This window comes from Dermochelys coriacea, chromosome 1, assembly GCF_009764565.3.
Source record: "Dermochelys coriacea isolate rDerCor1 chromosome 1, rDerCor1.pri.v4, whole genome shotgun sequence".
NCBI lineage: Eukaryota > Metazoa > Chordata > Testudines > Dermochelyidae > Dermochelys > Dermochelys coriacea.
In genome coordinates this window covers 265,936,493-265,958,592 of record NC_050068.2, presented here as the reverse complement: position 1 = coordinate 265,958,592, position 22,100 = coordinate 265,936,493, and the positions used below count along the sequence as shown (strand labels likewise).

Sequence of the window (22,100 nt, the reverse complement as noted above, 5' to 3'; positions counted from 1 at the left end):
TTTCCCTTCTCTTTAATATTCCGGTGGCGCCACCAATGGCCAAAGTCTGACAAGATTAACTAATTAACAGAATTCAAGTAGAACACCAGAGTTACAATAATAATTTGCACTTCTGCAACCTCTTCCATTTAAGGATTTTAAAGCACTTTACAAACATGAATTTATTAAGGTGAGAAAGTATTATTTTATTCTTCCCTATCTAGTCCAGTAGCTGGCCTCTTGTAATGGCCCAGTCACTGTGCTTTTCAGAAAGGGCAAAATGCCAATCACCTACAATCCACAGATTGTGCAGTATCAGACATTTTTATACATTACTCTCACAAGCAATCAGCTTGCACCCCAAAGTGTGAAAATGTAATGCCCTTATCATCATGTTTACTTACATATCTACAAATATTAAGAGTCAAAAAATTATTCAACCACAGCATTATAACAGTTGCTCTGGGTATGACTGCTATAGATAAGATTGTCAACAATTTCCATTCTAATCCCTGATTTTTGCACACTCAAGATTATCCAAAACGTTCACATTAAGGGCTGAAATTTTCCATGCTTGGTCGCTGCCAGAAAGTATACAACTTTGGAAAGGTGAAGCAAAAATCTTTTCAGTTGTTTTTCAATTATCAGAAGGTGGGAAATTCATTTTTTTACCACCACCATTTGAAACAAAATATTCTGACCATTTTCACAGGATTGACTCAAAACAGCTATATTTCTAAATTCCAAACACTAGTTTGTAAATAGCCCCTAATGATCAGAATGTGCTTCTCAAGTCATAGGAAGAAGGGAGAGGGCTTTAAAATACAGTTCTGAAGGTTTGGAAAAGGAAGGATTAGCAGTAGAAAATTCTCTTAAACTGCAGCTGCCCTGTTTCCCTATAGGATTTCAGGAATTTACAGGTGCAGCTAGTGAAGTAATAGCTTTGAAGCAAGGTGAGGCAGAGCTTGTAAATGCCATACTTTGCTCATGACAATGGAGCTTATAGCGCCAAGGCTCAGACTAGCCTTGTTGATGGAGTTTGTTAACAATGGAGACCAAATTGCTTCAATGCAAGGAAATGTAAAGCTCACTGTGAAGCCCGAAAAGCTTTTAAGATGCACCCATTAAACAGCTTCTAATTTGTCCGTTTAAAAAATGGCAACATATGCATGCAGGGAAATTAAATGCAAAGGATCTTGTGTAAATGCAATTTATCCTCCAATGAGCATGCATAAAAACGGCCAATGTATGTCATTGAGTTCAGAATGATTCTATTACCTTAATGTCCCGCTGTAGGCGCTAGCCACGAAAAGCCCTGGTACCCCTGGAAAATCTTGTAGAATATCCAATACCAGATATGGCATGAGCTGAAAAAAACATAGATTGAGAAATATTATAATTTTACCTAAGCTGTGTTCTTGCTTTTAAGGTATTGCTTTTACAATGTATCCAAACTTCATGCTGCCCTTTATTCTAATTTTAAATGTCCTCTGTTTTACACTTTATTCAGATGGAAGTGATGAATACCTGACAAAGCCAAGAGGATAAAGCTGCCTTCATAGCACTATTCTCCTCACTGCTGCCTTCAACTAGCCCCAAGAGACCCACTGCCAGGGGCAAGGACCTGGAGGTGGTGGGACTGAAGCATCTGCCACTTCCCTTAAAATCTTCCCTCCCCGCCTCTTTGTAGTGATTCCCTGCCTCAGTCATGCTGATTTATTGAATGCTAACTGAGATGCTTTCTCCCACTCCATGCGACTAGGGCACATCCTTTGAGTAGGGGTTCAGGTTCAGTGATTGATGGGGGCAGAGAAGGCAGTGACATAGAGCCTCCATGCGGACCACCCTTGTCTCTCAGCATCTCCCTTGAGCCATGTGGATCTCAGAGGGAAGAGAGAGCCATAGGTTTTGGGTCCCTTGGTGGTAGCACATGGGAGCAACCTCCACCCTCCCCCCAAAAAGAAAATGATCCAGTTTCCTACATAGGGTTATCATACTTGGTCTTCCTTGTCCTATGTATCACTAGGGAATAAGAGGATTTCTGGCTCTTTATTTTATTAACCTGTCATCCCTTATTGCAAATAAAATACACTCCTGGGTTTCAAGTGTCCCAAAATGTTCCTTAATGTATCTTTCCAAAGGGACAGATCCTGATAGCTCAGTACCAATGTGGACATAAGAACAAATGGATATAAACTGGCCATCAGGAAGTTTAGACTTGAAATTAGATGAAAGTTTCTAACCTCCAGAGGAGTGAAGTTCTGGAATAGCCTTCCAAGGAAGCAGTGGGGGCAAAAGACCTATCTGGCTTCAAGATTAAACTGGATAAGTTTATGGAGGAGATGGTATGATGGGATAACATGATTTTGGCAATTAATTGATCTTTAACTATTCATGGGAAATAGGCCCAGTGTCCTGGGATGGAATGTTAGATAGGGTGGGATCTGAGTTACTACAGAGAATTCTTTCCTGGGTATCTGGCTGGTGAATCTTGCCCATATGCTCAGGGTTTCAGCTGATTGCCATATTTGGAGTCGGGAAGGAATTTTCCTCCAGGGCAAATTGGCAGAGGCCCTGGGGGTTTTTTGCCTTCCTTTGTAGCATGGGGCACGGGGTCACTTGCTGGAGGATTCTCTGCACTTTGAAGTCTTTAAACCATGATTTAAGGACTTCAATAGCTCAGACATAGGTGAGAGGTTTATTGCAGGAGAGGGTGGGTGAGATTCTGTGGCCTGCATTGTGCAGGAGGTCAGACTAGATGATCATAATGGTCCCTTCTGACCTTAATGTCTATGAGTCTGAGAGCACCCACGACACTGGAGATGTGTGGGCTCAGCCTCATACCTTAGGAAAAGCCCCTGAGGGCATCAAACCTAATTCATCCCCAACTATTAAACCACTGAGATGTTTAGTGTTAAACCTGGTCTGGTGCTGACACGCGCCTTGCTGTCCATGGGTCACAATCGTGGTATATGGAGTACATTGCTAGTCCACAAAACATTGCACAGACAAGTATCGCCCAGAGTCCCAAAAGGTTGATATAGAGAGATCTGCACAAACATGAAAGGAAACAACAATGTTAAAGAGTTAGCCATAGCACTGTACAGCACTGTACTGTAATGTTGCTAAAGATGCACATGTCCTACTGTACCTGTATTCTCTTCCTCATTGGCAGCCCCAAAAAAAGAGAAACCTTGTTAACTGAACACTTCTTAGTCTAGTTACAGACTGTGGTCTGTCTGGCTACTAAAGCAGTGCAAAGCCACTAATTCCCAGCAACACACAGAACTGTTGAAAAACATGACAAGCCAGAGAATACCTCATAGACTAGGAGCCACACTGTGAGCCCCTTCCCGACCTGGTGAACAGTTACTCACATGAGCAGTCATGTGGAAGTCCATGGGATTGCTTATGAGTGTAACTGGCACTAGCAATGGGTTCACAATATGGCTCCAAATACATGATCACCTAAGCTGACAGTTATTAACTATAAAACCCCTATTCTAATTTTGGCATTGTATAGCCAATAGCAAAGGTCCATCCTATAATGAAATCTAATCATGAGGTCATGTGACCTCTGTGGTTATTCTGCATGTTTCATTGTATTTCTTCATTGCAGACCACAGGAAGGGAGCAACCCATTCACCAGTGTGTTCAAACCTCAGAGGGCGTTTCAAGGGTGGTTGCCCTAGATCCAGTCTTAGTGAGAAGTATGGGCTCCCCTTATGCAGCAGCGGCCTTCCTGTGCCTCTGGTATCTTGCACTATACAGCTCTACTGTTCTTAAACAGTGCCAGGGCCCCAAGAGGAAGCAATGGGGAAGAACTTTGTAAATGTCCCCTAACAAAGCCAGTACACCTTGGAAGGCTGCCATGGTGCATGCCCTTCTCCTGCTGACTTGGCATGGAGTCCCTCAAAGCTGTTGCTTCTAGGACGAAATGGACTGCCCACAGTCTGTGAGCTTTCCTTCTTAGTGCCTAGGTAATCTTGCAGACTGATGTAGTAAACTGACTCCATCTCCTGACAGCACTAGCCCAAAAAGGCTCCAGCTTCAAACATTAATACAACCTCTGCTACCCTAGGTCTTCATTCACGATTGGCTATTCAAAATGCTTCAGTCTTCTTGTCCACTTTGGCTTCCTTCTCTACAGAAATGGAGCTCCTGCGGATTACTGGAGGTGACTAGGTACTTCTAGCTCTAGACGGGTCCTAGTTTCATAAAGTTAATTACCCTCTGGCTCATCTTCGGTGCCCTACTGCAACCCACAATGCCCACAGGCGGTATGTTCTTCAACAGCTTGGCTCTTTCCCTGTACTTCTATAAGATTAATTGTATTCTAACCAGCAGCCATTTCGTTGCCTGATGCCCATTGATTGCCATTGAGGCCCTGCCGCTGGGCCAAGCGATCAGAGCTGCATTGGTACCTCCAGTATCTAAGCAAGTGTATCAGCATCGAGAGTGCTTAGGAGGCCATTCAGTGGTTCCAGTGCCTGCAAAAATGCACCAACCCCAGGTTACTTTAGAAGGTTCATTGGGATGTGTGCAGGAGACTAGCTCTGCTCTTGAAGATCTTAATGGGGATGGAACTGTATGTTATTGGGTGCAATGGTGTAATATAACTGAGCCTGCAGCTTCATAAAGCTCATCAGCACAAGAGACAACCTGACTTAAATCAAAAAGAAAAGGAGTACTTATGGCACCTTAGAGACTAACAAATTTATTAGAGCATAAGCTCTAATAAATTTTTTAGTCTCTAAGGTGCCACAAGTACTCCTTTTCTTTTTGCGAATACAGACTAACACGGCTGCTACTCTGAAACCTGACTTAAATCAAGTGTCTGATAACAAAACCTGGGCATGTTAAAGCTGATTGGTTGACCCCACTGCCAGTGGTCACACTTGGGCCTTGTCTAAACATGTAAATTGCAACGCTTTAGCTAAATCTATTTCTAGACTAATTTAGTTAAAATATTCCAACCCTGTATCATGGACCCTCTCATATAGGGTTGAGTGCATCTTTTATCAATTTACCATGACCTCATTCCTTATCAATATAAGCTAAACTGAGATAAGGCACTCTTAGACTGATTGAAGATTGACATGCAGAAGAATTTTGTTAAATTAGTACAACTCTCACAGGTAGACAAGGCTTTAAGTACCATGTTTTAGCCTAGGTCACTATCGTTAAAATTAAAACAAAATTGCTATCAATTGAATGATTGAAGGCATAAAAGTATGACTGTGCCCCGATTATTCACATTCATTTTCAAATCTTGTTTTTAAACCATGTTGGCAGCGGGATGTCAAATGACAATCAATGTTTGTTTGCTCTTGTCCTGACTTAAATCCTAGTTCAGAGTGACACTCTATGACTTAAGAAATGAGTTGTTCCCACTAATTCTGAATGAGTAATGCTGCGTGGAATACTCTTCTGCAAAACTGGCATTGTGTCTGGAAAGACTATGCAAGTCTTGCTTTTTGATAAGAATTTAAGATTTCAACATTCAAACCATCGTGTGGTGCCTTTGAAGAGTTAGTTGAAGCCAGGGATTGGTAAGGGGAAAAATAAGAGGTAATAAACTAGTAGGCTGATGAGCCAATATCACACCTGCATTTATCTGAATTATATGATTTTGCCACTTTAAACACCTGTACTTCTTTTAAGGGAATATATCGTTGTTCAAATACAAGAATCTGAGTTGTTTGGTTGTGCGTTCTAGTCACAAAAGTACAGGTGCATATCTTGGGTGGGGTGAGATCCTTTCTGAGACAGCCAAGAATCCTGAGATACTTTTCTCATCCCATGGTTTCATGCGTTACCAGAAGGCATGGAATGCGACTTGTGAAATCATTCACACTGTGAGCCCAGTTCATCATTGTACTGCACCTTGTAAATCCTTTACATCAGTGTAATATGAGTGTAAATTGCTACCATTCTGATGTGGTAGCATTTCACATCTACTGTGCACTGGTGTAAATGACTACACAAGGAGCAGGGCAAGAGTGAATCTTGTTGTGAGGGTTTTAAGGCTCTTGCAAAAGAAACTAAGCAGCTGTTGTATTGCCAGTGTTTACACCTCTGTGGAGATGCAGTGTTTATGCTGAAAATTATCCATGCCTCAGGAAATGATCATATTCTCAAGCGCAGATAGGGTGACTAGCAGCTGGAAACTCAATTACCCTTGCCTGTAGGAAAGCTGGCAGAAGGGGCTAAATAAAGAGTTCTCCATGAGGTTTTCCTTGCAGAGATTTCCAGAAGTGCTCCCCAATAAGAGCAGGGCTCTCCCATTAAAACCGAAAGGCTTCAGGGCTCACGCACAGATTCCTGGGAAGCTAAGGCCGTCCACATGGAACTGCTGTATCTTCACAGCCGCTCTGGCCATGTGACTCCAATTGTGCCACACTCCCAGACTCCTCTGGTCACAACTGACCTGCTTCCAGGATGCCTTTAAAAGATCCCATTGCACAGGGGATGTGGAGGGTGCAACCAAGTAATATAGCTTCAGATAGGGATGCTTGGAAGAGTCAACATCAATGACATGCAATACAAGCATGACACATGAAGTTCTTTCCCATACATGAGCAATCCACTGTTGAAATGAGATGTGCCTTCTGTCTGTGCATCTTCTGAACAAAGCAGCATGACCAAGGAAGAGGCATTGGAGATACAATGATGATGCATATCAACTCATTCCTGTCATAAATATGATTGCCTACAACACTAGTTTTTCTTACTGCTTTAACCTTCAACATTTTAATTCTAAAAACATAGCTTTCACCTGGAGGGAAAAAAAATTGTTTTAATTATTTTGCCCACATTTTAAAAATATTAAACCTCCAAAATACTGTCCCTTCCTATACCTTATGGCACTGTATTGTAGGGAAGGCATTTTTATTTTTCACACATTTCTCACATAAGTAAATCTATACAGAAAGCTTACTGATCACCAGTCTCCAGCTGCTTACAGCTTCAGGAGAGAGATCACTTGATCATTACCTGTTAGGTTCGCTCCCCCGGGGCACCTGGCATTGGCCACTGTCAGTAGACAGGATACTGGGCTGGATGGACCTTTGGTCTGACCCAGTATGGCCATTCTTACGTCAGGTCACTAACTGTTCTGAAAACAAAGAACGTGATTCTTCAGCAATTTTATCATTGGGCAATCAATTTCAGTAGCTTTATGATTGAATCCTTTAATATTTATTCTGGTACAACTCCCATTCACTGATTTAGGTTTAATACAGTACCAAGCCAAGATCTGGTGTTATTAGAAGCTTTGCACAAATAACACCGATACAATTTGGTCTCTAGGTTGCAAATGAACTTAATACAGCTTTTGTGTGCATGCATACCAACATCATAAAATAGTCTGTCACAAAACTGAATGTTGCCATAACACATAAATCCTGGCATTTATTCTTCCAATTTGCTTTCGTCCTTGTTCAGAAAGCAGAAAGTACAGGTCGTTACTACCTTTCATGAACAGGTTTTATATAAATTTAAAGCATTCATTTAAAAATCTCCCTTTATGAAGAACAAATAGTAGCTAAAGGCAGGCACTGAAGAATTACATTTACCGCACACAGGCTTACAATTTTGCTTGGAACCTGGTTTTGCAGGCAATGTATCTCTGAACTTGAGATTGGTTGACCCCATATATGCCAGTCCAGGTGAAGGTCCCACCTATGAGAATTGTCCAGAAGGTATGTCTTTGCAAGGGGTTTGGATTAAAGCTAAATGGGAGAAAAAAATAACAGACTCAGAATATGGACAAAAATAGCGCTTCTCCCTCTACCCCAATGAAGTTAATTCAATTGAAAACCCATGTGGATTCAGTTTAACACTTTTAAGATTGTTTAAACTGGTCATGTTTTAGCCTAAGTGTTTACACACTTACTCCCAGAAGTTTAATCTTCCCCCATGGTAGGAATCATTTAGAATGCGGCTGATTCCCTCTTGAACCACCACAGCACGTATAATCACAGATGAAAATCCAGCTACCATGATTCCAACCTGGAAAACATCTGTCCAGACTACTGCCTTTAGACCACCCTGTGTGAGGAATAGCACATTCAATGTATAGTAGGAGCATAAAATTAAGATGCAGTTATAAATTTAGCAAATTCAAATTTATGGGCCAGCTCACCCCACCTGCGGAAAATCCCATGGGAAGGGCAGGGTGAGGTGATCTGTTTTTCTGAGCCCCACCCACTCCTGCTGCCAGTCTGGCCAGCCTCTACCTAGGAGAGTAGAGAACAGTGCTGAGAACAGAGATGACCACAGCCCTTTCCATGTGGGAGTGGGCAGATGCACAGGCAGAGGGTGTTTTCCATATGCAGTTTGGAGCAGGGGAGAGGATGACCAGGCCCTCTGTCTTTATTCAGGTTTAAACTCAATAATTGTATACTACGTTACAGTGGAAGGTTGTTCTATATTTTAACTAAGCAGTTAAAAGAAGGGGGAGGTTCTTTAAAATGAACTGTCAACATACCAGTGTGCAATAGAATGTACAGACTACTCCAGTTGTGACCACTGCACCCCACAAGTCAAATCCTGTGACTGAAAAAGAGGGAAAATGTACAATTGCAAAGACTGCTTTTGAAAAAAAGTAAATCCTTTAACATTCGACCACATTTATAGGTTGGTCTGATTGCCTGGAAAAAAAAGATTAGAACCATTTTAAAATGAAAAGTAGAAAATAATAACAATAGCACTCACATGATTTGTGCACTAAAACCAAGTGACTTTGACGGACTAAGAATATAACCAACTCATAACAACAGTTGTGATAGACTTTGCAAACTGCTGAGCAATTAGAAATATTTTTGCATCTAAGGCAGATGTGGGCAACCTATGGCCCAACAGGGTAATCCTCTGGTGGGCCACCAGACAATTTGTTTACATTTGCACAGTCGTCCGCAGCTCCCAGTGGCCGCGATTTGCCATTCCTGGCCAATGGAAGCTGCAGGAAGCAGTGGCCAACACTTCCCTGTGGCCCGCGCCACTTCCTGCCGCTCCCTTTGGCCGGGAAGAGTGACAACAGCCACTGGGAGCTGTGGGCAGCTGTGCAAATGTAAACAAAATGTCTGGCGGCCCACCAGTGGATTACCCTGACTGACCACATGCGGCCCACAGGCCGCAGGTTGCCCACCACTGATCCAAGGACTAATTTCCCTTTAATTAAAATGTTAACAACTAAACTATATCCTAACCTTTTAAGCCCATGAGTTATCTCATTGACTTCAACACAAAGGCATTTGTGCAGATAGACAGTAAGGGAGTCCCATTCAAGTCAGGGTGACTGAGAATTGAATTTGTCCTCAAGTCTTCAATCTCTTATAAAATCTGTCACAACTACTGAACCAATGCTCAAGTCTTCATTTAGGCAAAAAGTCAGCAGGAGCTTAGGAAGACTTCTTAATTGGGCCCATAGTTACTTATGTTGATGTCTGTCTTAAAAACCTAATAGTTTTATGTATTTGTAAGGGGATTGTTGCCCCCTTACTAACATTTAGTGGGGGAGTTTTAGTTGCTAGCTCCCAGTACTCAAAGAGGAAGGGTCGATTGGGAATCAGGACCCTGAGACTCATAGCCCCCAGGAACAATGGGGAGAGGCCAATGCTCCAGGTCAGCCTGAATGACAGGGTGGGCAGGCTAATCAGGGAGTCAGGAGGCCAGGGACGTCTCGTCCTCCGTCCTCCGTGTGAGCTGGAATTGCCTGGGTCAGACAGAGTGGAGCCAAGCTAAGGAGAGAGCAGGGGCCTGAGCTGAGCTGGGGAGCAGAGCTGGGCCAGATCCAGAGGGACCAGAACAGCAGCCCAGAGAGAGCAAACCCTGTCCTGGGAGCAGAGCTGCAGCCCCAAAGCCAGAGGCACAACCCAGAGAGAACAGACTTGCCCTGGGAGAAGAGCTGCAGCAACCAGAGCCAGAGGGGCCAGAAAAGCAGCCCACAAAGCAGGTCAGTGCTGGGAGCAGAGTCACAGAAGCAGCCTGCAGAGCAGACCTGTCCTGGGAGCAGAGCTGCAGCAACCAGAGCCAGAGGGGCCAGAGAAGCAGTCCAGGGAGCTGGAGACAGAGCGGGGGGGACCCTGGGCAGTGGGCCCAGCACAGGGAGACACCTCAGCCAGGAGGTTCTGCAGGCCAGACTCGGAGGGAGATTGCTAACCCCGACAGGGCGGGGGCAACACTGGGAAGAAAGGCCCTGCCACCTAGAATCTGAAAGCATGTGGCCACCACCGGAGCGAGCGTCCAACCCACAGCATCCCTGCAGCACAGCCAGGGCCTGAGAAGAAGGCCTGGGGCTTACAAGGAACAGACTGTGAACTGCCCTGACACTCCAGAGACACTGTTTGTGATTTTCCCTGCCACAGAGTGGGTTGGTGTTTCCTTAACCTTTCCCATTTCCCCTTATTCTCTTTAAAATTAATTGATTAAATAACTTGCATTTACTTCAAATTGTATGTAATAGTCAGTGGGTCAGAGAAGTGCCCAGTGCAGAGAGAGTACCCTGGAGTGGGGACACCCTAGCCCCTGTCCTAGGTGACCGCTGCAGGGTTGGGAGTCGAGCCCCCGAGGAATCCTGGGTCTAGCCTTGTTGGGGTTACGAGGACTCTGCCAGACAGGAGAGTGGAAGGGGAGTCCTCAAGGGCAGGGAGGCCACTGGGTAAAAGAAGTGGGAGTGAGGACTCAGATCCTTTCGCTAGCCCACTTCACCGGGGTAGTGCAGAAGCCAGGAAAGTTCCCCACAATAGCGGGACTATTCCCCCACTTACATATTGTAAAAAAAAATTAAATTAAGCAAACTATCTTGTAAAATGTAAAATAATTAGCATATTTTTCTTTTACCTTGGTTCAGTGCCAGAGCTGGAGCATAAATAACAATTCCAGTGTATAAAATCTAAGGAGGATAAAAGAAATACTAAATCAAATGAAAAGTACCTTGTTCTATACCTACTTAAATTAATTTACCTATAGTATACATAGGTAAATGTATCTATAGGTATACATAGAGTCTATATCACCCTTACAAATTATTATTAAGTAATAATTCCTATCATTTATAAGGAAAAACTCAGAGGCTACCTAATATTTCATTCTTCATGGTACACTTTTCCTAAAATGAGCACTACAATGGCTCTTAAATACCCAGGCCCTCTTCAACTTTTCCTGGCTTTTCTACAAAGTATCGTATTGTTTAAAAAAGTGCAGTAATCACATGCAAATGCCATACTGCAGAAACCTGTGGAAAGAAGAAAAAATGCTGAGGCTGGCAAGTACTTTACTAAGAAATCTCTTGCAATGTTAATATCACTCAATATGCAAACATAAGTCCGATTACCCAGGTTAAATAGTCATTCTGGTGTAGTAATTAGGGTTTATAGCCACTGTAGGCTGCCAACATTGGAGGGTGACATGCACATACAGAGTTGTGAACAGGTCTGATTTTCCATCCCTCACTGGAAAGAGTTAAAGACAAACAAATCTTTTCCCTTATGATTATTATCATAATGGGACACCCAGTACTGATACCGCCTATAGTAGTTTGATTTATTTATTTTTAAATCCAGTTTGCTTTTTAACTGTTGGGTCAAATTCAGCCTTGGTTTTAGAGTCACGGAGTTTAAGATCACAAGGACCACTAGATCACCTAGTATGACCTCCTGTATATCACAGGCCACCAACACTACCCAGAACCTGCACACTAATCCCAACCACGGAGATTAGACCAAGGTATTACAGTCCACAGGAGACTAGACTGTGATGTGCCACAAGCAGAGAATAGGAGGGACCCAGGTGCACCAGTGACTGAGGCCCGCATAATGGCAGGGAAATGATTAAATTAGATCTACCCAGATAATCCTGGCAAGTGACCTGTACCCATATGCTGCAGAGGAAGGCAAAAACAAAACAAAAACAAACAAAATAAAGGTCACTGCCAATCTGACCTGAGGAAAAATCCCTTCTCAACCCCACATATGGCAATCAATTATACCCTGAGCATGTGAGCAAGAACCAGCCAGCCAAGCACCTGAGAGGGAGAACACTTGGTGCCACCTCAGAGCCCTAGCCATCCCCATCCAATGTCTCATCTGCAGCCATAGTCACCCTGGTGCTTCAGAGGAAGGAATTTTTAAAAAAAAAAACCCTTCAGCTGTCATCTTGGTGTAATTCCACAAGGCCAAACACAGAGATGTAGCTTGGAGTAAACAGGTGCAATTTCCATGGAAGTCTCCGGACCAAATTCAACAACAACATCAGTAGTGGGGGTAAGTTACACATTGAGGAGTTGATTCTGCATTCACTTATACCTACTTTATGGGATTTAAATCCACTGACTTCAGCTGAGTTCCTCCTGATTTACACTGGTGTGAGATCAGATTCTGGCTCATGTGTAAGTGGTAAAGTATCATAACCTGCAGTTACTTGGAATTCAGCAAGTGTGTAAACTTACACATATAACATACATTCCCTCCTACGTCCTCTTAGCATGTAACACAACAAGCAGCTAACAAGAGAGGAAAATAAAGTCACTCCCCGGCTCCTTTAACTTGTACCATCATCTATCCAGCCTTCAATGGTTTACACCGATAATATTCGTGTTGACCTCGGTGAGGACAGCACCTTGTTAAACCATCAGCTGAATTTCCCCACAGAATTCCAAACTGGTGCCATTTACAACTGTTTTGCGTACTTTGGGCCAGTTCTTTGGCCCAGTTAAGGCTGCTCCACACTGTTCCTGTAGCACAAAGAAGCCATAAACTCAGCTAAGACAGGGCGGCAAAGGATTCCTCCTATGTTGGGGAATCTTCTGGTGACCATAGGGCTGCCATAGCAACTCCTATGCCATCCCCTTTCCACTGTCATCTCCACCAATGCCCCCTTCCCCTGGTGAAAGGGGGAGTGGTCAGGGTATCCCTATACTCTGGCAATCTTCAGGTGCCAGAATGGCCCCTTGAAACTGTAGGCATCCATGTTTAACATATAGGCTGCTCTAAATTATGTTAAGGGCCAGACTCACTCCCAGATTGGGGAAACGCAAAGGTGGCATAAAGCCACCTTTCCCCTCCATGCTCCTCCTGAGGTGTGCTGAGTGTATCCCCCCCACGCTCAGGATCTACTTCCACAATGAAAGCCATATCAGTGCAAGCTGCACTGTTTTGCCACTTATACCTGTTTTCTGAACAAGCTACACCTAACTTGTAGCCTTCACAAATTATAGAGTACCTGGCTGACTGTCAGCTTAGCATGGGACAGCAAACTTTTTGAGTGAGTCAGCATAGAAAAATAGCTTTCTAATATGCAGTGAATGTTTTCCCATCTGCTTTCTGGCATCCCAGACAAACTGTGTTCTTGCCACAATCATGATCAGATTTTGTTTACATTAAAAAAAGAATTGAGATCTAATCTTTCAACTTCTTCATTTTATTTAGAAAAAATGACACACTGATGGCTAAAGGACCAATAAAATTATACCAGCAGAACAGTAAAATAATATTTTTTAAAAAATCTTCCTTTTAATTATCCAGACAGTTTCAGATATAAGCTTTAGCACAGAGAAATACATATTTTCTTGGACATGTTTCTAATATGTATTGAATTATTTTTTGCTGCGGTTTATGAATAGCTTGTCCCACTTTTAGCCTTCAGTTTCTTAGTGAATATTATTTTAGGGTGAGATGACATCAGTATTCCAATATAGTGGTGTTCCACTATTCTCCTCCTGCTTTCTATATCTGTGATGGGTTTGTATTGTTTTACAGGGAGGGAAAAGTACCAGTGCCAAGTAGCAAGCAACCAGCTAGCATTGCAATATGTGTTTAGTTCAATGCTCCCTAGATCCTCAAGTTATTCAAGGTTCCTCTGGGCAGGGAACAAAGAGCTGTGCTGGAGAGTGTATGCTCTTCATTACTAAGTAGTATGAAGAACTTCCTTGACTCTTTCTTTCATGTCGATATCTAATATTTCACAATAAACTTAGCAACACTTACACGTGACTGCCAGTTACACCACACTAAAATAATGCTCAAGGCTATTAAAGATCAAAGAACCTGTTTGAGATTTACTTGCCGTTTGTATAATGAAGAGGATTGTCCCACAAAGACGCAGATATTTATTAAATCGAAGCTCCAAATACTGCAAAAGAGGTGAATAAACAACTTTAATGTCAAAAATTTACATTTATAGAAATGGTATTAAGAAATCTCTTGTAAGAAAAGATACTACTGGTCAGCAGAAGTAACAGTTTTTATATTTACATGGATGGTGTCAGCTGTCATGATCAACCTGATCTTGTTTTCTGCAGACATCATTGTCATTTAGTTAAACCTCAGAGAAGCTAAATATTTACCTAGTCAGTACAAGATGGAGCACATAGAACAGAGTTTCGTCATATATACAAACATATGTAGTGCTTTCTAGCACAGATGTCTTAAAGAACTTTACAAACAATAGTTATGCATTGTGACTGGACAAAATCCAGCAGTTGTTATGCCTTTAGCTACAATCCTAACTAGTTGTGAGTGAATATAACTTTTTTTATTGTGAGGTGGAAGAAAGAGTTATCTCTATCCTCTTTGAAAACTGCCAAGATTTTAATTTGCAACTGAACTGCTGCCTGAAAGGGGCAGAAGGCTTTCTGTTTAACTGGGTCATCTAAATCTGGATCTCCTGCTACTATAACAGGACCAGCGGCACTTGCCCGAGGCATTCACTGTCTGTTAGCATTATATATAAACCCAACTTCTGGCATAGTGTATAATAAAATAATAATAATAATAAAAATACCCAGATCTTATACAGCATGAATAGGGCCCTACCAAATTCACAGTCCATTTTGGTCAATTTCATGGTCATAGGATTTTTAAAATAGTAAATTTCATGATTTCAGCTATTTAAATCTGAAATTTCATGATGAAGAAATTGTAGGGGTCCTAACCTAAAAAGAAGTGTGGGGGGGTCACATGGTTATTTTAGGGAGGATTGTGGTACTGCTACCCTTACTTCTGCGCTGCTGCTGGCGGTGACGCTGCCTTCAGAATGGGGTGGCAAGAGAGCAGCAGCTGCTGGCCAGGAGCATGGTATGATAATGTCACCCTTACTTCTGTGCTGCTGCCTGCAGAGCTGGGCCTTCAGTCAGCAGCCGCCATTCTCAGGCCACCCAGCTCTGAAGGCAGCAGTGCAGAAGTAAGGTGGCATGGTATGGCATTGGCACCCTTACTTTTGCGCAGCTGCTGGTGGAGCACCGCCTTCAGAGCTGGGGACCCATCCAACAGCCACCGCTCTCCAGTCACCCAGCTCTGAAGGCAGCACAGAAGTAAGGGTGGCAATACCACGATCCCCCCTAAAATAACCTTGTGACCCCTCTGCAACTCTCTTTTGGGTCAGGACCCCCAATTTGAGAAACTCTGGTCCCCCCATGAAATTGGTATAGTATAGTGTAAAAGCACACAAAAGACCAGATTTCATGGGGGGAGACCAGATTTCATGGTCCGTGACACATTTTTCATGGCCGTGAATTTGGTAGGTGTGGTAAGATAAGGCCCTGAAACATAAATCCTTGTATTAGAGACCTGGTATGAGACCTAAGGCCTGAACTAAAGTAATGGTCAAGACTTTGCTAACATAAAGCAAAATTAAGCTGTGAGCCGGAGGCAGGCCCTGCTCACAGAAGCTGGCAAGAAGAAGGCTGATGCTGCAATTATACACATAATAAGCACTAAGCACTAGTAATATAAACATGGGCTAGGATGGTACCAGAACAGACCAGGACTAGCACATTCCACACAGATAACAAGGAAGACAGGGTCCTAAAGGATAACATGATGGATAGAATTGTTTTGTTCAAACCAACATGCACAAGGTGATAGGCAGCACCTTACTAGGTAGAGGGGTTGTACCTCAATACATCAGGAGTGATGTGTAACTTGTTTGTACTTGTGTATAAGAATTCACGCCTTAGGAGTTGTCTTGGTCCAGCCTAAGGGGCAGTGGAGAGTCCTGCCAGTGACTGAGCTACGTCCATTGTCAGGGAGCACATATTCGTAGTATGTCCTGTACAGTTTGCGGGAAACTGTGCTTCGTTTGACAATAAACCTGCCTGAATACCTTCTCGGAATCTGTGGTCACTGGGGGTTCTCTCGGGGTCTACTGTGCAGGGCTGGCCTTCCCATGAGGTGAACTGAGGCGGCCGCTGTGTGGGGAGCGCCACTAGGACCCAGAGTGTAGAAAATTGTGTCTGCTGCTGGTGCATATGTATTCTCTCTGCTCTAGATGCACAGAGATGGTGGAGTGCTGTGCTGCAGGAAGGAGGGCACAAGAGTCATAACAGGCAGGCAGGAGAAAGGGTAAGAGGGAATTACAAAAAGCAGCAAGAGCTGCAGGGAGAGAGAGGAGGAGAGTGTGGTGGAGGCACAAGAAACAGCTGCTGCTGAGTTTAGTTCCTTAAGTCTAGATGATCCAGGACTGTGGACCCACTTGAGCAGTAGCCTGAGGGACTTCCTTGTACTGCATGGACCACAGCAAGTGAAAAACTTCATGTTCCCCAAAGACAATGAAAACAGAAGTTTCCATCCAACACATTACTGGCATGATAGTCCCAATGGTGACAAAGTGGAGAAGCCATGGCTTATGTACTCAAAAACCCAAAATGCTGCATACTGTTTTTGTTGCAAACTCTTCTAGTCTAATGTTCCAGCCACATTGGGTTCAACAGAAACAAAGGACTGGAAAAATCTGGCTAGAAATCTGGCATGCCATGAGAAGGCAGCAAATCACCAGAGAGCATTCCATAGGTGGAAAGAGCTTGAGAGGAGACTAAGGGTAAAGGCCACCATAGATGATCAGCATCAAGAGAAGATTGCAACAGAGTCTCTTTACCGGCAAAATGTTCTGAAAAGGCTCATTGCCATTGTGAGAATGCTTGCTACCCAAAAGCTAGTACTGCGTGGCACTTCAGACCAGCTGTATGTGCCAAACAATGGAAACTTCCTTAAAATTGTGGAGCTGATGGCTAAGTTGGATGCTGTGCTCCAGGAGCATCTAAGAAGAGTCACCACCCAAGAAATATACACACACTACTACCTTGGAAACAAAATGAGATCATACAGTTACTGGCAACAAAAGTCAAACAGAAGATTGTGGCAGATCTGAAGTCAGCAAGATATTACTCTGTTATTCTGGATTGCACACCTGACATCAGCCATACGGAACAAATGACTTTAATGGTGCATTTTGTAACAACAACAGAACCTAGTGAAAATATCCCTGCAATGGTGACTGTCAGAGAGCATTTTCTAGAATTTATTGACATTGATGATACTACAGGAGCTGGTACTACAAATGTGCTTCTTAAAAAGCTGGAAGATAAAGGAATTGTGATAGCTGACATGAGAGGTCGGGCCTATGATAATGGTGCCAACATGAGAGGAAAGAACAGAGGAGTGCAGACACGGATCTGAGAGTTAAATCCTCGAGCTTCTTTTGTCCCATACAGTTCTCATTCATTGAACTTGGTAGTCAGTGATGCAGCATCAGCTTCTAGTGAGGCTGCTGAATTTTTTAACAAAAAGAAAAGGAGTACTTGTGGCACCTTAGAGACTTAACAAATTTATTTGAGCATAAGCTTTCGTGAGCTACAGCTCACTTCATCGGATGCATTCAGTGGAAAATACAGTGAGGCTGCTGAATTTTTTAATGTAATTCAAAGCATCTATGTATTTTTCTCTAGGCATCAACTTATTGATGGCAAATTTTGAAGCAACATCTGGAAACATCCTCTCTGATGCTGAAAGTACTGAGTGCCACATGATGGGAAATTCGAGTGGAGGCGATAAAGCCTATGAAACCCCGAATTGGGAAGATAGATGATGCCATAGTTGCCATTATGGAGGATAATGCTAGGACAGGAACTGTTCGTGGGAGAACAGTAGCAGAGGGAAATGGAATCACCAGAAACATACATAACTTCAAATTTCTGTGTGGCTTAGTGTTGTGGCATGACTTACTGTTTGAAATAAATGTTGTAAGCAAGAGACTACATGGTGTTGACCCTGATATATCTGGAGCAGTGGAACAACTGGACAAAGCAAAGTCATACCTACAGTCTTACCGGCCAGATGAGGGATTTCAAAACGTTCTGAAGAGTGCACAGAAGTTGGCAGAGGAACTTCACACTGAAGCTATTTTCCCACCCATTCAAGAATACAAGAGTCACCAAAGAAGAAGACATTTTGATTACAAGACACGGGATAATCCCATAAAAGTCCCCAAACAACAATTCAAAGTTGAGTTCTTTAACCAGGTGCAAGATTGTGCAATACAGTTAGCTGAAGAATGTTTCATGCAGCTAAAGGAACAGAATAGTATATTTGGGATGTTGTATGGTATTTTAAAACTCTTCACTATACCTGAAGAAGACCTACACCAGCAATGCAGGGCACTAGAGACAGTGTTGACACATGATGACATGCGAGATACTGATGCAAGGGCTTCAAGTGATGAACTGAAAGCCCTTTCAAGATACATTTCAGCAGGATCAACTCCAAAGGCTGTTCTGGAATATATGTGCACAAATAAAATGACCACCCTCTTTCCAAATGCTTTGTTGCTCTGTGCATACTTCTAATACTTCCTGTAATAGTTGCCAGTGAAGAACACAGCTTCTCCAAGTTAATAAAAGTTAATAAAAACACATCTACGCTCCACAATGACACAGGAGAGACTGGTCGGCCTTGCAAGCATCTCAATAGAGCATCAGCTGGCCCAGACTGTGGACCTTCAGCAGGAAGCAGTTCAAATCTTTGCAACCAAGAAGGCATGGAAAGCACCACTTTGAATACTCAAACAGATAAAAATGCCAGACAAGAAAAGTTACATTTGCTGTTCAGGCGTTTGAAAGTTAAGTGTTACTTAAAATTTTTTAACAAGGCATTTTAAGTTGTTAGTTCTCCTTTATTGGGGTAGGTAGCAGAGCAGTACCATGAAAGGAGTAGAACAGGAAGAAGGCAGAATTGAGACCTTTCAAAGTTTTGGCCCAAGCAATGGGACATGGGGACTTCATTTGAGCTCCCCACCTCAGGTGCCAAAATGTTGTGGGCCGGCCCTGCTGCCGTGTCAGCTATCTGCACAGAGCGGGGCCAGCACACAGAGGGAACACACGCACGCAGCCAACTGTTATCAACATTGAACAGAGCAGAGCACCACAACGGTGACATCTGACGACAGTAGGGCCCTAAGCATGAACCACAACCTTCTGCCCTACGGTGTAGGCTAAGACTCAAGATCCTCAGCTGACAGTCAATCTTGGCTTCATTTGACTTTTTACCCTGAAATTTCATTCCCTTGTCTTAACAGAAACATCCATGTACAGTTGGGTAAAGGAGATCTCCCTTATGGGCCAATCAATGCAGACACAAATATCTCATTATTTCAAAGAACTGGCATTCATCTTTGAGCCTTTGCAATTGTTTAAACATCATTGAATTTTGAATGGATGCATACAGAAAGGCACAGTTTAACACTTCGGTGAACAAAAAGAATTGTTTGAACTATGGTAGTCTGCTCGTACTAACAGTGAGGGGAATGAACTTAATGGCTGCACTATAATAATACGGGTCTTTTTACCAGAATTTTTCAGTAGTTAGTGTCTAGTCATAATTAAGAGCCCAAAATGTATGTGGTGCAAAGTCAACTTGAGGCAACTAGAGATTTGTACTGCAGAATTCCCCCTATGTTGAGGAGAATCTAATGGAGGCTGTTCTTCCACCTCCTGTACTGAAACTTCACTGCTTGGTGTAAGAACAGGCAAGACGCAGGAAGAGTGAAGGGGCGATGTCAACAAGGCTCCCACTCCCCCATGGAAGCTAGATCCCTCAGGGACTTTATGCCAGAGACCTAAGTTAAAATTGCCCTGTGTGTAGCTTTTACCTCACTGGGCTGGGGTGCAGTGGAAAATCAAGCCCTAATTTTCTAAAGCCACATTTTGGCACCTAGGTAAAGAAATGGCCTGACTTTCACGTGTGCTGAGCACTTGCAGATCTCATTGTATAAGTACTAAGGAAAATCCAGCCGCTGCTATTTAGGGCCCTGATCCAGAGACCTATTTATCTGTAACCGCAAGAGGAAGTCCTAGTGAAATCAATAAGACTGTTCATATGGGTGTCTAAATGATCTGCTGGATTGAGCCTTTGTGTCTCTACGTGGATTTAGGAACTTAAATTGAGGCAGGCACCCAGGATTGGGAGTTTCAGCTTCTATTTTAGAGGGCTTTTCTTTGTGTTTTATTATTTATTCCAAGTCACAAACCAATCTGTGCAAAATTAAATCCACAGCTTGGACTGAAAATCTAGAGGGCTAACACTCTCCAGGAGAAAAAACAACTAGGAGTACTTGTGGCAGTTTAGAGACTAACAAATGTATTTGGGCATAAGCTTTCGTGGGCTAAAACCCACTTCATCAGATGCATGGAGGGGGTTTTAGCCCACGAAAGCTTATGCCCAAATACATTTGTTAGGCTGTAAGGTGCCACAAGGACTCCTTGTTGTTTTTGCTGATACAGACTAACAGGGCTACTACCCCTCTGAAACCACTCTCCAGGAGCAAACTCGTATGGAGTGAGTCCATTGAGACAGGAGATCTTAGGGGTCACGGAGAGACCTGCCATGGCCTCTGCAAGGGGGAAATATCAGTGGGAAGGGGCGGGCTCCTAGAGAGGGAAGGCCACGTGGGGGGCGCTCCTGAGAGACACAGGCATAGCGGATCGGTATGGAGGGCATAGCGAGGATGCTGAATGGGGCTAGTGCTCCCTAGGGGGGAGCGGGCGGCAGCCCCGCTTACCTCGTAGGTGCTGGTGATCCCCAGCCTGTAGAAGACGGGCAGGAAGACCTCGGCGCTGATGACCACCACGAGGAAGTAGGTGATGGCGAAGATGCAGAATATGGCCCCGTAGCGGTAGATCTCCGCCGGGGTGCCCAGCACGGTGACCGCCGACATGAAGCTGGCGGTGAGGGACAGCGCCACGGGCAGGGCGCTCAAGCTGCGGCCGCCCATCAGGAAGTCCTTGGAGGTCTGCTGGCCGCCGCCCGCGAAGGCGTAGTACACGCCGATGGCCGCGGAGACCAGCAGCATGGCCCCGAACACCACATAGTCCCACACGGTGAAGTGTCCGATGCTCATGGCCGCAGCCGCACAGGCGCTCGCAGCGGAGGGGTGGTGTTTAACTGTGGAGGCCGGGGCGGCTCCGGGGCTCGCTACACTGGGCTGTGGCCGGCCGCCAGCGATCCTCGATCTGCGCGCTCTGTGCCCGGCGCTGCGCGTCCCGCTCCCTGCGCGCCCTGTGCCGGCTCCGCGCGCCCGCTGCCTGCGCGCCCTGTGCCCAGCTCGGCTCGGCGCCCCCGCTCCCTGCGCGCCCAGTGCCCGGCTCTGCGAGCTCCGCTCCCTGCGCGCCCAGTGCCCGGCTCTGCGAGCTCCGCTCCCTGCGCGCCCCGTGCCCGGCTCTGCGAGCTCCGCTCCCTGCGCGCCCTGTGCCCAGCTCGGCTCGGCGCCCCCGCTCCCTGCGCGCCCAGTGCCCGGCTCTGCGAGCTCCGCTCCCTGCGCTTCCGTGCGCTTGTGAGTGCCCTGGACCCGCTGCGGGCTCAGGGGACCGCTCTCTGCTCCCCTTACCGGTGCTGGTCTCTCGGCGCACGTGGGCTCAGCTGCGCGGCCGCAGAGCTGGCAACCCCAAGAGCAGTCACCAAATAAAAGTGCCAGGTGAGTGGTTGACAGAAACCAGCTCAGCAGAGGAGCAGGAGGGGCATGGCCAAGATCCACCCTCCCTCCGCGTCCTCCCAGCGCGGTATCGCGTGGGCACACTATGGGAGAGTAACCCGGAGGAAGGGAAGCTGTTAAATGTCCCTCTCAGCTCTTGCACGAAGAATATTGCGTCTGGCTTTTATGAAGAGGGAGGGAAGTGTTGGAAGGTGCTAACATGACCTCAGCCCTATCGCGCTGACGGCACAGCGTCAGTCATTTCAACATGCTTGTCCCTCTCAACCCTACGATTAAGAAGTTTGCGGGTGGGAGGAAATCAGCCCACCCTCGAAACACTCACCTTCTTCTTCCCAACACTTATCAGGATTTCGTACCAT

The 22,100-nt window shown here is 44.6% G+C and overlaps 1 protein-coding gene across 1 annotated transcript in view; it reads right to left on the bottom strand.

Moving 5' to 3' along the window:
- Positions 1-21,422, bottom strand: part of SLC5A8 (solute carrier family 5 member 8) — a 41,137-nt gene extending 19,715 nt beyond the window's left edge. The window contains exons 1-8 of the mRNA XM_038412594.2: positions 20,812-21,422; positions 14,047-14,112; positions 10,825-10,876; positions 8,471-8,538; positions 7,877-8,031; positions 7,572-7,712; positions 2,900-3,029; positions 1,258-1,346 (exon numbers count right to left, since the gene is read on the bottom strand). Of these exons, the coding sequence (XP_038268522.1) occupies positions 1,258-1,346; positions 2,900-3,029; positions 7,572-7,712; positions 7,877-8,031; positions 8,471-8,538; positions 10,825-10,876; positions 14,047-14,112; positions 20,812-21,150 (1,040 nt within the window). The 5' untranslated portion in view covers positions 21,151-21,422. The remainder of the gene's footprint in view (positions 1-1,257; positions 1,347-2,899; positions 3,030-7,571; positions 7,713-7,876; positions 8,032-8,470; positions 8,539-10,824; positions 10,877-14,046; positions 14,113-20,811) is intronic.
- Positions 21,423-22,100: the final 678 nt, after the last annotated feature.